The following is a 16,831-nucleotide window of genomic DNA, read 5'->3' as shown; positions in this document are numbered from 1 at the left end:
TTATGGCTGCCAGTGTTGGCTCTCAGAAATGAGTTCCCTTCTGAGTATAGAAATAAGTGAAGACCATTTTTTAGAAAATATTTAAATTGTTTGCTTGGCTGCTTCTTCTATGCATGGGAAAATGTTTTTTGTTTGCTTCTGGAGTTGATGACAGTTTCAGTAATGCTGTATGTTGACCACATTTAGGGAAAAAATGGAAACTGAGTGTAATAGAAGAATCTCTCAGATAGAAGCCCAGTTTCAGGCTGATTGTCAGAAAGTCACTGAGAGATATGAACACGCCCTGCGGAGTCTGGAGGTGCACTACCGCCAACAGCTGAAGGAGCTCCTGGATCAACAATGTGAGGAGAGGTCCCAGTGGGAGTTTGAGAAGGACGAGCTCACCCAGGAGTGTGCAGAAGCCCAGGAGCAGCTTAAAGAGACTCTCCAGAGGGAGAAAGCAACCTCTTTGGTCCTCACCCAGGAGAGAGAGATGCTGGAGAAAACATACAAGGAGCATTTGAATAGTATGGTTGTTGAGAGAGAGCAGCTACTACAAGACCTGGAAGATCTGAGAAACGTGTCTGAAAGTCAGCAAAGTCTCCTGTCCAACCAGATACTTGAGCTGAAGAGCAGTCATGAAAGAGAACTGAACCACCGTGAACAGGTCCTGTGCCAGGCAGGCACCTCAGAGCAGCTGGTCAGCCAGAGGCTTGAACGGCTGCAACGGGAACATGACCAGGAGAGGCAGGAAATGATGTCCAAGCTTCTGGTCATGGAGAGTGTCCACAGAGCAACCTGTGAGAAAGCAGATCAAGAAAGGGCTGAGATGAGCACAGAAATCTCCAGGCTCCAGAATAAAATCAAGGAGATGGAGCAGGTAGCGTCTCCTCCCTCCAGGCTTCAGAATAGCTGTGAGGTGGTAGGAGGGGAGGAGGCAGAAGAAAATGGTGCCATGTCCCTGCTTCAGCAAGGAGAACAGCTGTTGGAAGAGAATGGAGATGTTCTCTTAAGCCTGCAAAGAGCCCATGAACGAGCAGTGAAGGAAAATGTGAAAATGGCAACTGAAATTTCTAGGTTGCAGCAGAGGCTGCAAAAATTAGAACCAGAGTCAATAGTGTCTTCTTGTTTAGATGAACCAGCTACTGGGCTCTTTGGAAATTCAGTGGGACAAACAGAGCCATTTTTACAGCCAAACCGAATCAAACAAGCAGAAGGTGGAACCACGCAGTGTATTCTCAGTGACCTACACGACAATGAGGTCCGAGACCTCGAAAGTACAGGGACGAGCTCTGGTCATAGACAGGTCAGAGCAGAGGAGTCTCAAGCATCAACAGAGAGTTTTTCTGAGCTTGAAAATAGTGAGGAGACCAGAACTGAAACCTGGGACCTGAAGAATCAGGTCGGCCAGCTTCGGGAACAGCTAATGATCTTACGTGCAGACTGCGATCGAGCGTCTGAAAAGAAACAGGACCTACTGTTTGATGTTTCTGTGCTAAAAAAGAAACTGAAGATGCTTGAAAGAATTCCTGAGGCTTCCCCCAAGTATAAACTGTTATATGAAGATGCCAGTAGAGAAAACGAATGTCTTCAGGAAGAGCTGAGGATGATGGAGACGCGCTACGATGAAGCACTAGAAAGTAACAAAGAGCTCACTTCAGAAATGTTCAGATTACAGGATGAGCTAAAGAAGGTTGAAGAAATGACTGACACATTCCTTAGCCTGGAAAAGAGTTACAATGAGATCAAAAGAGAAAACAAGGAACTGCATGTTCTGGTTTTGAGACTTCAAGGCAAGATTGAGAAGCTACAAGAAAGGGCAGCACTGCAGTGTGACTGCTTCTCATGGGAAGCCCATTTAGATAACCTGGAAGTCGGACCCGATGAAAAGGTCTTTGAACTAAACCAAACATTGGATGAGCATGTACCAAATGTTATGAGTGTGCACCATATTATAGAAGAACATTTGTATCAAGAAAACCAGTACCTAGAACAGGAGAATACACAGCTCTTAGAGAAAGTAAAAGCACATGAAATTGCCTGGCTACGTGGAACACTCCAGACACATCGAGACAAGCCTGGAGCACAGAACCGAGTTATACTGGAGGAAAACACTGCTCTCCTTGGCCTTCAAGACAAGCATTTTCAGCACCAGGCCACCATCGCAGAGTTAGAACGGGAGAAAAAAAAGCTGCAGGAGCTGACTAGAAAGTTGAGGGAAAGAGTCACTGCTTTAGTCAAGCAAAAAGATGTACCTTCTCAAGGAGAAAAGGAGGAAGAGCTGAAGGCAATGATGCATGACCTGCAAATCACATGCAGTGAGATGCAGCAGAAAGTTGAGCTTCTGAGGTAATGTATGTACCTTCTACACTTCACGGAGTCTCACAGAGCACCTCACCAAATCTAACTTCCGCTGCTTGCTGTGCCTAGAGAAACTAACCTGTTAGTCTTCAAAAAGAAAGCAGTACTTTAGACTCCCTTCTGCTTCTGTGTTGTATTAACAAGTAGCATAATCCAGCCTAGGAGGCACTCCTTCCTCTATAGGGAATAAATGTTGTTCATTTGGGGGGTGAAAGTTCATAATGGAGAGTGTTTGCTGTTTAACCATGTGCATCATCATTGTATGCCGTCTTTAACTCTTTTCTAGCACTTCATTTGGATGGACAGACTTTTTTCCTTTGGCTAAATGTTATTTTCCTTATTTTGATGAAACAAGTTATATAAGAATGAATGCCTTTGGTGTATTATTAACTCACTTGGTAGATAAGAACTTTCTTCTTATACTAATATGGGGAAAAAATGTTGTGTTTCATGGCTTATAGTTTTTCACTTACATCACTTAAAGTGCATGCTGATATTCTATAGATATTGGAAATTCATCTTAGAACATACAGTTTTTTGAGGAGCTATCAGATTTTAATGTGCTGAAAGAACAAAGACAAATATGATACTAATTTGAACCATTGCTCACTTGACTTTATAAAATATTAGCAATATCTTCTAACAAATTTGGTTCAAAAAAATTGTAGAATTTACATCATGTCTGAAATATCTTAATGATATGGGAAAAAACCAAAATAATTCTAGGTGTAGTCTTCCCTCTTTTTATTTTAGACCATTCTTAGTTCCAAAAATCATCATGAGATGGAAGAAATTAGAAGGTAAACATTAGTGTACATGTTTTGATATGTCCCTTTCATTTATGTAGTGAATTTTCTTTCTCTAGATACCTTGGGGTTTAAAACTAAAGCTCATACAGCTTAGTGATACGGCTTTTGTCTTTGAGGAGCAGGCAGGACTTGAGACTGAAATACAAAGAGTTATTTGCTCAAAGCAGTGTGAGAAAGTCAGCAAGTAGGATGGGTACTGAGTCTCTTTTCTGTCTCAATGCTTAAGTGTTTTAGTCACACTTCCCTAATGTCTTTTAGTAAAATTCTTACTTCCCAAAAGAAATGAGTCAGTCTGTCATAGCTTGATTTCCAAGTACCAAGAGACTACTAATTTAGGCTTTTCTTTTTAACTGGTATGGAATATGGGTTTAATTGGAAGTTACTAGAAAGTGTTTTCCAAAGATGCCACATGATGGCCTTTTTATAACTATTTTTTAAAAATCTCTATACTGCAGATATGAATCTGAGAAGCTTCAGGAGGAAAATTCTATTTTGAGAAATGAAATTACTACTTTAAATGAAGAAGACAGCATTTCTAACCTGAAATTAGGGAAATTAAGTGGATCTCAGGAAGAAATGTGGTAAGACATATACTTAAATATTCTAAAGGGATTTTTGCAAGGACTAAAACTGTTGCACTTCAGTGTTTAAAGCCTACCTCTTAAGTTATATTTTCATTGTCCCTTTAGGCAAAAAATAGAAACTGTAAAACAGGAAAAAGCTGCAGTTCAGAAGATGGTTGAAAATTTAAAGAAACAGGTAAGAGGTATTTCTCAATTTCCTGATTCTAAAATTTTCTTTTTTTAAATTTGAAATTTATAGCACATGCCACTGGAAGCATAGCCAATAATGGTAAGGTTGTAATTCTGAGTTTCAAAATGGAAACTCAACCTCATGCTAATTCTAAATTCAGTTTCTATTTTTTGAAAATATATTTATTATTTTCAAAATATGTATACATTATTTCTAGACTCTGGGTGTTTAAATACAAACTGTATAATCAGCGGAAATGGGGAGATGATAACCCCTAAACCAAACCTATGAAAAACTAGCTCTATCCCTTATGTGTTTGTTTTTTTTTAATTGGTGGAAAATTGCTTTACAATTTTGTGTCAGTTTTTGCCATACAGCAACATGAACCAGTCATAATTTTATATATATATATATATATATATCCCTTCCTTCCTGAGCCTCCCTTCCCTCCTGCTATCCCACATCTCTAGGTCATCACAGAGTATCAGGCTGGGTCCCTGTTATTTAGCAACTTCCCACTAACTATCTGTTTTACACATAATAGTGTATATATGTCAATGCTATTTTCTCAGTTCATCACACCCTCACCTTCTCCTGCTGTGTCTACAAGTCCATTCTCTACTAGGTTCTTCAGTACCATTTTTCTAGATTCCATATATATGTGTTAATGAACGATATTTGTTTTTCTCTTTCTGACTTCACTCTGTATAAGAAGTTCTAGGTTCATCCACCTCACTACAACTGACTCAAATTTGCTCCTTTTTATGTCAGAGTTATATTCCATTGTGTAAATGTACCGCAACTTCTTTATCCATTCATCTGTCAATGGACATCCAGGTTGCTTCCATGTCCTGGCTGTTGTAAAGTGCTGCAGTGAACACTGGGATAAATGTCTTTGAGAATGGTGGTTTCCTCAGGGTATATGCCCAATAGTGGGATTGCTAGGTCGTATGGCAGATTTAATCTTTTAAGGAATCCCCATACTGTGTTCCATAATGGCTGTATTAGTTTATATTCCCACCAACAGTGCATAAGGGTTCCCCTTTCTCTACATCCTCTCCAGAATTTATTGTTTCTAGATTTTTTGATGATGGCCATTATGACTGGTGTGAGGTGATAACTCATTGTAGTTTTGGTTTGCGTTTGTAATAATGAGTGATGTTGAACATCTTTTCATGTGTTTATTAGCCATCTGTATGTCTTCTTTGGAGAAATGTCTGTTTAGGGCTTCTGCCCATTTTTTGATTGGGCTGTTTGTTTTTCTGATATTAAGCTATATGAGTTGCTTATATTTTGGAGATTAACCCTTTGTCAGTTGCTTCATCTGCAATTATTTTCTCCCATTCTGAGGGCTGTCTTTTCATCTTGTTTATAGTTTCCTTTGCTGTGCAAAGGCTTTTAAGTTTTATTAGGTCCCATTTGTTTACTTTTGTTTTATTTCCATTAATCTAGGAGGTGGGTCAGAGAGACTTTTGCTGTGATTTACATCAAAGAGTATATCGCCTATGTTTTCCTCTCGGAGTTTTATAGTTTCTGGCCTTAGATTTAAGTGTTTAATCCATTTTGAGTGTATTTTTGTATATGGTGTTAGGAAGTGTTCTAATTTCATTCTTTTACATGTAGCTGTCCAATTTTCCCAGCACCACTTATTGAAGAGGCTGTCTTCTCTCCATTGTATATTCTTGACTCCTTTTTCAAAGATAAAATGCCCATAGGTGGTTGGGTTTGTTTCTGGGCTTTCTATCTTGTTCCATTGGTCTATATATCTGTTTTTGTGCCAGTACTATACTGTCTCAATGACTGCAGCTCCTCATGTGGTTTTCGTTTAGGTTAGCCCCTTCCTCTTTCTTCAGCATGATTAAAAGCAGTAGGTTAACAATAGAATTTTACAGATAGAGAATACTAGTTAGTCCATGTATATTTTCACAGAATTATGATTTATTTAGATAGCATATGCCATTCAACGCCCAATTTGTATAATCTCAACGATGTGCAATTGTGTAAAGAAAGGCTATTTGAGAGTCAGTCTGAAACAGTCAAAAGATAAGGACATTCTGGGAAAAGAGTATTTTCAGCATTTGAAATAGACAAGGTGTTAACATCCAAAATATATTTTGTACTCCTACAAGTTGCAAAACCCAATTGAAAATGGATAATTGATATGAATGGTCAAGTCAGAAAAAAGAGCACATATAAAAAGAAAATTAGCCTCATTATTCATTAGGGAAGGGCAAATGAAATGTTTCCTTTTTTTGCATATCAGGTCAGTAAAAATTAAATATTGATTTTGTCTAGTATTAAAAGGGAGTGAGAAAATGAATATACTTATACATTGTTGATAGGACTGTAAGTTGGTAGTGCTATGAAGAACACATTTTGGGGATGTCAATCAAAACAGCAATATATATGCATACCTTCTAACCCAGCAGCCCCACTTCCAAAAATGAGATGCTAAATACAAAATGCCACTGTGTATAAATGAATTTCCCAAAAGATTGTTTTTTCATCAGTATGAGAATGGATAAATGCAGTATGGAATGTCTTGCTACATGGAATACCTCACAGCCACATAAAAATATAGCACGTGGCAGTTTCTGAATGCACTGATTTGGAAAGATAAGAGTCTATAAGATATTATAAGTGGAGAAAGCAGAGTATCCAAACATCTGAAATTATGCAAATTTTCATTCTAAAGGAGAAAAACACTGTGTGTATATGTGTCTGTGAAAGTGAAAGTTGCTCAGTCGTCTCTGACTCTTTGCGACCCCGTGGACTATACAGTTCATGGAATTCTCCAGGCCAGAATCCTGAAGTGGGTAGCCTTTCCCCTCTCCAGGGGATCTTCCCAACCTAGGGATTGAACTCAGGTCTCCTGCATTGCAGGCAGATTCTTTACCAACTGAGCCATAAGGGAAGCCCTCATATGGGTTTGTATATGCATCGAAAACAACTGGAGGGGGATGCATCCAGCTGTGAACAGTGGCTACCACTGTGGAGTGGGATTGGGCAAGAGTGTCTAATTGACTTTGTAATAATGAGTATGTATTGTTTCTGCTATTAAATGTGTATGTGTATATATATATATGTATATAAAACTTTATCTACATAGGGTAAAACAATTAATCTCTAAGTAAGCTTTTTTAGCAGAAGTAGGATAACAAATTTTAAACACTTATTTCAATTTTAATTAGATTTCAGAATTAAAAACCAAAAACAAACAGTTGGATTCGGAAAATATGGAGCTTAGCCAAAAGAATTCTCAGAATCAGAAAGAGCTGCAAGAACTTAATCAACGTCTGGCAGAAATGCTAAGCCAGAAGGACAAAGAGCCAGGACACAGTGTATGTGAGGAATGGGAACAAGAAAAGTGGAATCTCAAAGAAGAACTGGAACACTGTAAATTGCAGGTATGGTCCACAGCTACTCTATAGCCTTTCTGGAGGAAATTCCAATTAAGAAAAGGAGTGCTTGTATTTAATTTCTTATACATTTAAGTCCTAATAATTAAAAGAGTATAGTGTTGGTACATGAGTAGAGAGATGAATAGGAAGTCTAGAACTAGACCCAGATACAAATGAAAACTTAGTATATAACAAAGATGGCTTCTCAAATCACTGTGGTACAGGTGGACTTTTTAATAAGTGGTGCCTGGACAACTCGGTAGACGTTCAGAATTAAGGTCAAAAGACAGCTCATAAACTGGGGGAAAAAAAATATTTGCATCATACGCCACAAAGAATGGGGCTAATATTCCTACTAGGTAAAGAACTCTTAAAAATCAAAGGACTTAGGATCAAAATCTGATAGCAAAATGGGAAAAATGCATGAACAAAATAGTCACACATAAAGAAAAAGAGATAAAAATGGCTCTCAAACCTATGAAAAAATATTAAAAGTTACTCAGAAATGCAAATAAAGCAACCCTGATATCTCATTTCTCACCTTTGAGATTGGCAACAACTTAAAAATATAACAACATGTTCTGTTGGTAAAAGTTTGGAAAAACATGTACTTTCATACTTTGCTGGTGGGATATAAACTGGTACTATATTTCTGGAAGGAAATTTGGCAATATCTAATAAAATTATATATGTACTTACTTTTATGCTAGCAATCTTACTTCTAGGAATTTACCCTAAAGATATTCCTCCAAAAATATGAAAATTCACATGCACAGGGTTGGTTATTCATCGCAGCATTGTTTGTAACTGCAAAATATTGGAAACAACCTAGATGCCCACACATAGGAGAGCTGTTGGATGAATGTGATGGAGTCACACCATGGAGTAGTATTATACAGGTTTAAAAAAAGAAAAAGAATGAATGAGAAAGATCTCTTGGTATGAAATTATTTCCAGGACATACTAGAAATAGGTGAAAAAGGAAAAGCTGAAAGGCATATCTAAGAGTCTCTCTAGTATGTCTCCAACCATGTAAGAAAGAAGGGGATATTAGATAATACACATGTATTTGTGTAAAAGTGATACAGAATTTTTGGAAAAGAAATACAGGAATGATAAACCAGGTAACTGAAGAGATGCTTCTGTATAGGGGGCAAATGGTAAAGGAATGCAAGAGAGGAATGGGAATGTGATAGCAGGGATGAGGAAGGGAGTGACACTTCTGAGAACCTTTCCATATAGTCTGATGCTTAGAACCATAGTCATGTTTCACATACGCTTCACATACTCCCTCAAATAAGCAAAATCAATCCAGAAAATAAAGATCAGGGGAGGGGGAAACTAAATGGAACACAAACACTAACAAATGTATCTAACAGTGTTATGAATGGATAACATAACCATGATGTGGAAGAAAATAAGTAATTTAGAAATTAGTATCTTAACTGTACATGGTAAGGATAAGACAAAAGGAAGTGTACATAAATGCTACAAAAGTCGCTAAATGTGTTTCTCATGAGGGTATACGTTAGTGATTCTGGAACTACTCTGTGTATACCAGAATTGAAAAAATAAGTAAATCTATTGTATATAGAAGAACTGAGTTTCTCATTTTGGGACAAGGAGGTTGAAAGTGGGGAAACTAGGAAGGCTAAAATGAGCCTTCAGATGTTGGATTGGAATTTGAGTTAATAGAATAAACTCATTATTTGTTTAGTGTATAGGCAGATACAGAAATGTAGATGTGTGTATATGAATGGAGCACCCAAATATTGGTTTCTGAACACTGTTCTCCCATATGAGAAACCAGGCTTCTTGGAGAGATGATTGATCCCAAGGCTGGTGAAGGGTCAGTTCAAGATGAGCTTGGAACATCTCATGGTGCCAGAAAGAAAAAGGTGGCCCTGAAAAAATGGGGCATGTCAAAAGGACAGGACACAACCTGAAGAAGCTCCTAATGGCCAAAGATGAAATAATTTGATCAACAAAATAAGCATAATTATAAAATACAGAATAAAATGAATATCCATAGGTCCATACTGTTATAATGGAATAGGTAAATAAAGGGGAGAGAAGTAACAGATCTTCCTTACAATAGAATTCCAATAATAAATGTAGAAGGAAGGAAGGAAATAGCAAGTCTTCATTAGGCAAATACCTAAGTAGTAATTGTTGTCGATAAAATCCACTGATACACACTAAAATTAATAAGCAAATGCTTAAGGAAAAACAGTTTGCATGGTCTCAAAGCATCTGCCCCCCAGAGAAAGATAGTAACTTTACAGGGGAGAATCTTCAAAAACAAACTTAAGAAATCATGTTTATACCATTTTAGTGGAAAGTTTTTTAAAATATAGTTTTGGTTAGTTCCATTGAGTATAAGGACAAATGATCTTAAAACAGTGTGTCATTGAGTATATACTATTTTTTCCTTAATGCTGCCTTTTGTGACCTTATTAAGTTTCCCTAGGCTAAAAGAGTGTGTGCGTTATTTGACTTTTTAATTTTTTTCTTAGTCTTCCACTTTAGTGTCTTCTTTGGAGGCAGAACTTTCTGAAGTTAAAATACAGACTCACATTGTGGAACAGGAAAACCTCCTTCTCAAAGATGAATTGGAGAAAATGAAACAAGTAAGACTGTGTGCAGCTTAGGGGGGCAAGGAGATATGTGTGGGAGTCATAGAATAACATGTACCAGACTGTCTTTTTTTTTTTTTTATCCATTGAGAGTCTCTTTTACTGAATCCTGTTAACTAGCTAATTGCCTAGTGAAGTTCAGGGCTTGCAATACAAGTCTAACTTATAAGAGCTCCTATCGCTAATTCTCCAAATGTTGTTCTAGTTATATAACTTATGTGTGTTGTAGGCTGACATTCTGTTAATATTACTATAAATGAATCCCAGCCACTTCAGTTTAAGAAATGTGTTGCTCTACCTTCTCCCAGCCAGGTGTTAAGGTAATATAAATTTGCCTAAAAAACTGGTAACTTTCTTGCTAATAACTTTAATAACTATTCACCCAGATTTGTGAGACCCAGGTTCTCCCTTTTTCTCATAGTGAGTTTGAGGTATCTATCTTGGGCAGAAGAATAGATTCTAGGACATTATGACAGATGTGGTCTCACCTATGAATTTGGCTTTAAAAAGCATATTTCAAAGTTTCAGGCAAAGACCTAACTTTAAGTATAAATTTAAGTCCACCTTAAAATTTATATGCTGAACATTGTCTAATTTTATTCTTTATTCTGAACTTTTCAGTGAGTACCTGAATTTCTCAGTTTATGCAATCTTGATATATAATAGGAGAAGTTCAGTTCAGTCGCTCAGTCATGTCCAACTCTTTGCAACCCCATGAGCTGCAGCACGCCAGGCCACCCTGTCCAACAACTACTCCTAGAGCCCACCCAAACTCATGTCCATTGAGTCGATGATGCCATCCAACCATCTCATCCTCTGTCATCCCCTTCTCCTCCTGCCCTCGATCTTTCCCAGTATCAGAGTCTTTTCAAATGAGTCAGCTCTTCACATCAGGTGGCCAAAGTATTGGAGTTTCAGCTTCAACATCAGTCCTCCCAATGAACACTCAGGACTGATCTCCCTTAAGATGGACTGGTTGGATCTCCTTGCAGTCCAAGGGACTCTCAAGAGTCTTCTCCAACACCGCAGTTCAAAAGCATCAATTCTTCGGTGCTCAGCTTTCTTTATAGTCCAACTCTCACATCCATACATGACTACTGGAAAAACCATAGCCTTAACTAGATGGACCTTTGTGGGCAAAGTAATGTCTCTCCTTTTTAATATGCTCTCTAGGTTGGTCATAACTTTCCTTCCAAGGAGTAAGCATCGTTTAATTTCATGGCTGCAATCACCATCTACAGTGATTTTGAAGCCCCAAAATATAAAGTCTCTCACTGTTTCCACTGTTTCCCCATCTATTTGCCATGAAGTGATGGGACCAGATGCCATGATCTTAGTTTTCTGAATGTTGAGCCAACTTTTTCACTTTCCTCTTTCACTTTCTGCCATAAGGCTGGTGTCATCTACATATCTAAGGTTATTGATATTTCTCCCGGCAATCTTGAGTCCAGCTTGTGCTTCCTCCAGCCCAGCATTACTCATGATATACTCTGCATATAAGTTAAATACGCAGGGTGACACTATACAGCCTTGACATACTCTTTTTCCTATTTGGAACCAGTCTGTTGTTCCATGTCCAGTTCTAACTGTTGCTTCCTGACCTGCATACAGGTTTCTCAAGAGGCAGAATAGGAGAATTTAGTTTTTCCATTTTATTTGTTTCACCAAAGGATTACTTTAATACCATGATATCTTTAGATTATAAAATTCTCTTGTGTCTATCCAGCCTATGAGCATAAAAGTGTTCTTCTCTGAATGCTGAAATAGAGTCTGTACCACTGGGTGTGTTATGTTTATGTTGATCCCTAATTGACACCCATAAGTTTTGATTTCCTGATAAGACTATTAGACCCAGGGAATTTGTGTCTCTTCCAGTGCCTAATAGAGTACGGATACCGAATAGGTGCTTTATAAGAACCTTTTCCAGTCAGATGCTGCTATGCAAGGTATAGCTGTCCTGCCATAGCAGAAGCTGTCGGTCCATATAAACATTCCAGAAGTTAAAAGGCCTTTCTGTGTTATATAAATATTCCAGGACTGTTATTACCAAATTTATCCTAATTAACTTGGGCATACTTTACTCCTTTTTCTTTTTCTGTTGTTCAACCTTTCAGATGATAATGATGGGTCCCATGTCCAAGCATGGGAAATGTATGTGATTTTGCCAAGTTAGGGATCAAAAGAAAAGGAGCAGAGTTGAGAGTAAAGCAGCATGATCAGGACCTCATTTTGGCCCATTTTTCTTGCATGTGAGCCCTTTTGCTTTTGGTAGGAAGTTGTTCATAGTCCCTGGACTCTTGGATCGCAGGAGTAGAATGGTGTCAGCCCATTGTTGCTATCATACAGCTTGGACCTAGAAAGCACATGCTGCTCAGTATGACATAATAATTTCTTGTTCACAAAACAGTTTTGTTTGTATTGTCTGTTGCACTGAAAAGAGACATGAATAGCATCAGCAGTAGTCACATGACAGTCTGTAGACACCCAAAATGGTACCAGGCTTTGTGAGGCTCTGGGGATAGGGAGACAAGGTAGTGAGCAAAGGAGAAAAGTCCTTTATTAACCAATGCCCAGTTACATAGATTTTCCTTCATCTTTCTGACTTGTTTAGATTTGTAAATTATGTTGAATTTGTTGCCAGTTGAAGACAAGATTCAATCCTTAAAGTCTGTTTTGTTATACTGTTCCAAAAGACCTTCAGGTAAAACGTTAAAGGTGGCCATAAAATCATGACAGTAAATAATTGAAAATTGAAAGCCAGGTGAAGCAGAGGGAAATGGAAAACATATGAACTCTAAAAGTGTAAGAAACAATCAGTCTGTTTAAGGCAGTGTTTGTGGGGGATGGAGACTGCTCCCGCACACCAAGATGTTTAGCAGTATCTGGGGTCACATTTGGTTTCCACACTGGGTATATGAGGCAGGGAGTGTGTGCTACTGGAATCTAATAGGTAATGTCTGGGATGTTGTCAACCATCCTACAGTGCATAGGACAGTCCCCCATGACAAGGAATTACCTGGCCCTGAGGGTCAGGAGTGCTAAAGTTGATGATGAAAAGGAACAAAAAGTTTTTGGTTTATCGTGATTCCATAAAATGCAGAGGAAGAAGCAAGTGTGTCCATACCAGCAACATTTTCCTAAGCCAATTTAAGCATCTCCCAAAGTGAAGAGTATGTAAAATGAGCTGAAAAGACTGATTGATTTATCTTTAAACTTGCCTTTGTGTTGGTTGATACATTATATGTGGTTGATGCCAATTCTGTATTCTTGATTGAAAACCGATTTTTTTTCTAGTTAAAAAAGAATGAGGAAAAAGTTTTGTCATAGGTACTCAAGTTAAATTGATGACAGAATGGCAATATGTTATTTATTTTATCCTGAAGGTAAAACAGAAGGCTGGGACCATTACTTAACAATGTCTGGTAGATTTTGCCTGAGCAGACATTTCAGCAGTCAATTAGAGAATTGAGAGAAGCAGGGAACATTTTTGTCAAAGTTAATTATAGTCCCCTAGAGTTTATATGTCCTTGGAAACAGATAGGGAAATGGCAGCAGCTATGAAAATGTCCTGTCTATAAATACATTCATGGGGTGTGATGGGTGGGCTCATTTGTTTATCCCTTGCAGCTTTGCAGATGTCCTGATCTCTCTGACTTCCAGCAAAAAATTTCTAGTATTCTAAGCCACAATGAAAAACTGCTGAAAGAAAAGGAAGCTCTAAGTGAAGAATTAAATATCTGTGTTGATAAGGTAATAAAAATAAGACTTTACATCATCATATGGTATATACCGTAATGAATATTTCTCTAATGCCAGTGGCATATGGGCCCACTGTGTTAGCCTAAAAGTCTTCTGGAACAGCATTTTGCTGGCATTTTGTGACCTTAGAGCTCCTGAAGCCATTAGTTTTTTTCTTTTATTGAAGTATAGTTGATTTACAATATTGTGTTAGTTTCATGTATACAACAAAGTGATTTGGCTGTGTGTGTGTGTGTTTGTGTGTGTGTGTATGTACTTCTTTTTTTGGATTTTTTTAAATTATAGATTATTACAAGATATTGAATACAATTCCCTGTGCTATATGCTAAGTTGCTTCAGTCGTGTCCGACTCTGTGCGACCCCATAGACGGCAGCCCACCAGGCTACCCCGTCCCTGGGATTCTCTAGGCAAGAATACTGGAGTGGGTTGCCATTTCCTTCTCCAGTGCCTGAAAGTGAAAAGTGAAAGTGAAGTCGCTCAGTGGTGTCCAACTCTTTGAGACCCCATGGACTGTAGCCTACCAGGCTCCTCCATCCATGGGGATTTTCCAGGCAAGAGTACTGGAGTGGGTTGCCATTGCCTTCTCCAAGTGCTATATAGTAAATCCTTATTTATTTTATATATAGTGGTGTATATCTGTTAGTCCCATACTCCTAATTTATCCCTCCCCCCTTCCCTTTTGATAACCATGTGTTTTCTATGTGTGAGTCTGTTTCTGTTTTGTATTAATAAGTTCATTTGTATTATTTTTTAGATTTCACATACAAGTGATATCATGTAATATTTGTCTTTGTCTGACTTACTTCACTTGGTATGATAATCTCTTGGCCCATCCCTGTTGTTACAAGTGGCATTGTTACATTTTTTTTATGGCTGAGTAATATACCATGGTGTATATACAGACATACATATACACATATATGTATTTATAATCCATAAAAATTTTAGGATTATTTGTTCTAGTTCTGTGTAAAACAGTCATCAGTAATTTGATAGGGATCACATTAAATCTGTAGATTGCTAAAGCCATGATTTTAACAGGAGTCTAGATTAGCTGTTTCGGAGAAGGCAATGGCACCCCACTCCAGTACTCTTGCCTGGAAAATCCCATGGACGGAGGAGCCTGGTAGGCTACAGTCCATGGGGTCGCTAAGAGTCGGACACGACTGAGCGACTTCACTTTCACTTTTCACTTTCATGCACTGGAGAAGGAAATGGCAACCCACTCCAGTATTCTTGCCTGGAGAATCCCAGGGACGGCGGAGCCTGGTGGGCTGCCGTCTATGGGGTCGCACAGAGTCGGACACGACTGAAGCGACTTAGCAGTAGCAGTAGCAGATTAGCTGTTTAATAAATATATTATTAAATACAGTAATATAAAGATTCTCATTTTAATAATTATTTCTACTTAATATATATTACTTAAATATATCACTAGTTTACTTACATATAATATGAATATTATGTATTTAACAATCTGAAGCCCATAACATAGTCACTTTTTTTCCTACTATATTTTCCCTGCCAAATCCAGAAACACTGCTTTTGTTACATCTGCCTTAATAGGCACTCTCTGTTTTCCTATTGTGGCACACTTGGGATTTCTAATTGCCTTCCAGCCCTTCATGTCTCACCCACAAAACATGAGGCAATGAGAAAGAAAAATGGAAATCCCCAAGAAAAGAGACTCTTAAAATTAAAGTAGAAAAGAGAGTCAAGGAAACGTTTGTCTTTTACCTTGCCCCAGTGCACTATGTAAAGAGATGGTACTTGATCTTTTCGGTGTAAGTGGAGGCATACAAATTGAGGCTAGACATGTTTGCAAAAATGCTGTTACCTCTTTTCTTTTCCTGAAACAGTTGGCAAAATCAAGTCTTTTAGAGCACAGAATTGCTACTATGAAGCAAGAACAGAAGTCTTGGGAACACCAGAGTGAAAGCTTAAAGTCACAACTAGTGGCTTCACAGGAAAAGGTATATGGACAACTCTTGTTTCATCCACATAATTAATTTTTTCCTATATCTTCCAGCAGAACTCCAAGTGGAAACAATGTTCTAAGTGGATGTGGTCTAAAAGGGCTCAGAATGATTCAATTTAACTAATATTGACACATGTTATGGTATAATAGAATAATTTGAACAGTGTTTTCCCCAAAGTTCATTATTATGAAATAATCATGAGATTATCTCATCAGTGTGAGATTACTTATTTATGAAAGCTTAAAAATAGTGCGCAAAAATGATTTCTTATTTCTAACTTAGAATTAGGATTTCTAAGGCAGGTTCATGCCCTATTATAGTTAAAGATATCTATTGACATTCCATTTACCAATTTAAATTTTTAAAAATTGAAATATAAATGAGATATTAGCATGGAGTAGGGTTCTACAAAGATATGGTTTTATTTTAAACTGAGAGGTCCTTTGCAAAACAACACCACAGTCTAAAATGTAATTTCTACAAAATTCAGTAAAGTTATCTGTTGTGATGCCAGCTGGTACTCCTTGGTTCTGTAAGATATCACTTGGTAATATACCAGATGACTGGACCAGCAGTACCTTGCTCAAGGTATATTTCATTGTTCTCTTAAATATAACGTAACATCCTGTCAAGATACATAATATCCTGGTTTGCCCTGAGCAGCTGAAAAGAGCTGGATATAGTAAGTAGAAACAGAAGGGACTTTGGAGTTCTTTGTCTTAATTCATCCACACATGCACATGCTATAGGTGAGACTATGAGGATTTGTCATTTGTTCTCCTGATATAGGTTCAGAATTTAGAAGACACCCTTCAGAATGTAAACCTACAAATGTCCCGAATTAAATCTGGTCTACGAGTGACTCAGCAGGAAAAGGAGGCTTTAAAGCAAGAAGTGATGTCTCTACACAAGCAACTTCAGAATGCCAGTGACAAGGTAATTTCTTTTCTTTATTGAGGTGTAACTTTATACAGTAAAATGCACACATTTTCAGTTTATAACTTATTTTTACACATATATATGTATCTATATATAAATGTGTATTTTACCTAGAAATGTGTGTATGTATGTGTTTGTGTAACCACCTCCTAGCTCCAAATAAAGAACATTTCCAGCACCCAGTAGGCTCTCTTGTGTCCTCTTCAGTTGACAA

At 37.7% G+C, this 16,831-nt stretch overlaps 1 protein-coding gene across 7 annotated transcripts in view; it reads left to right on the top strand.

Moving 5' to 3' along the window:
• Positions 1 to 16,831, top strand: part of NIN (ninein) — a 103,364-nt gene that overhangs the window by 67,792 nt on the left and 18,741 nt on the right. For 5 of the 7 annotated variants that reach the window (XM_081511318.1, XM_081511321.1, XM_081511320.1 and 2 more), the window contains 8 exons: positions 187 to 2,328; positions 3,605 to 3,730; positions 3,839 to 3,908; positions 7,094 to 7,309; positions 9,820 to 9,933; positions 13,567 to 13,689; positions 15,559 to 15,672; positions 16,468 to 16,614. In XM_081511318.1, the coding sequence (XP_081367444.1) occupies positions 187 to 2,328; positions 3,605 to 3,730; positions 3,839 to 3,908; positions 7,094 to 7,309; positions 9,820 to 9,933; positions 13,567 to 13,689; positions 15,559 to 15,672; positions 16,468 to 16,614 (3,052 nt within the window). The remainder of the gene's footprint in view (positions 1 to 186; positions 2,329 to 3,604; positions 3,731 to 3,838; positions 3,909 to 7,093; positions 7,310 to 9,819; positions 9,934 to 13,566; positions 13,690 to 15,558; positions 15,673 to 16,467; positions 16,615 to 16,831) is intronic. The other 2 variants (XM_081511319.1, XM_081511323.1) reach the window with 1 other exon arrangement.

The sequence above is a fragment of the Giraffa tippelskirchi genome, chromosome 7, assembly GCF_054371585.1.
Source record: "Giraffa tippelskirchi isolate mGirTip1 chromosome 7, T2T-mGirTip1v1.2.pri, whole genome shotgun sequence".
Classification (NCBI taxonomy): Eukaryota; Metazoa; Chordata; class Mammalia; order Artiodactyla; family Giraffidae; genus Giraffa; species Giraffa tippelskirchi.
Note: the sequence above shows the minus strand (reverse complement) of the source record. Positions and strands in the feature narration are given on the sequence as shown.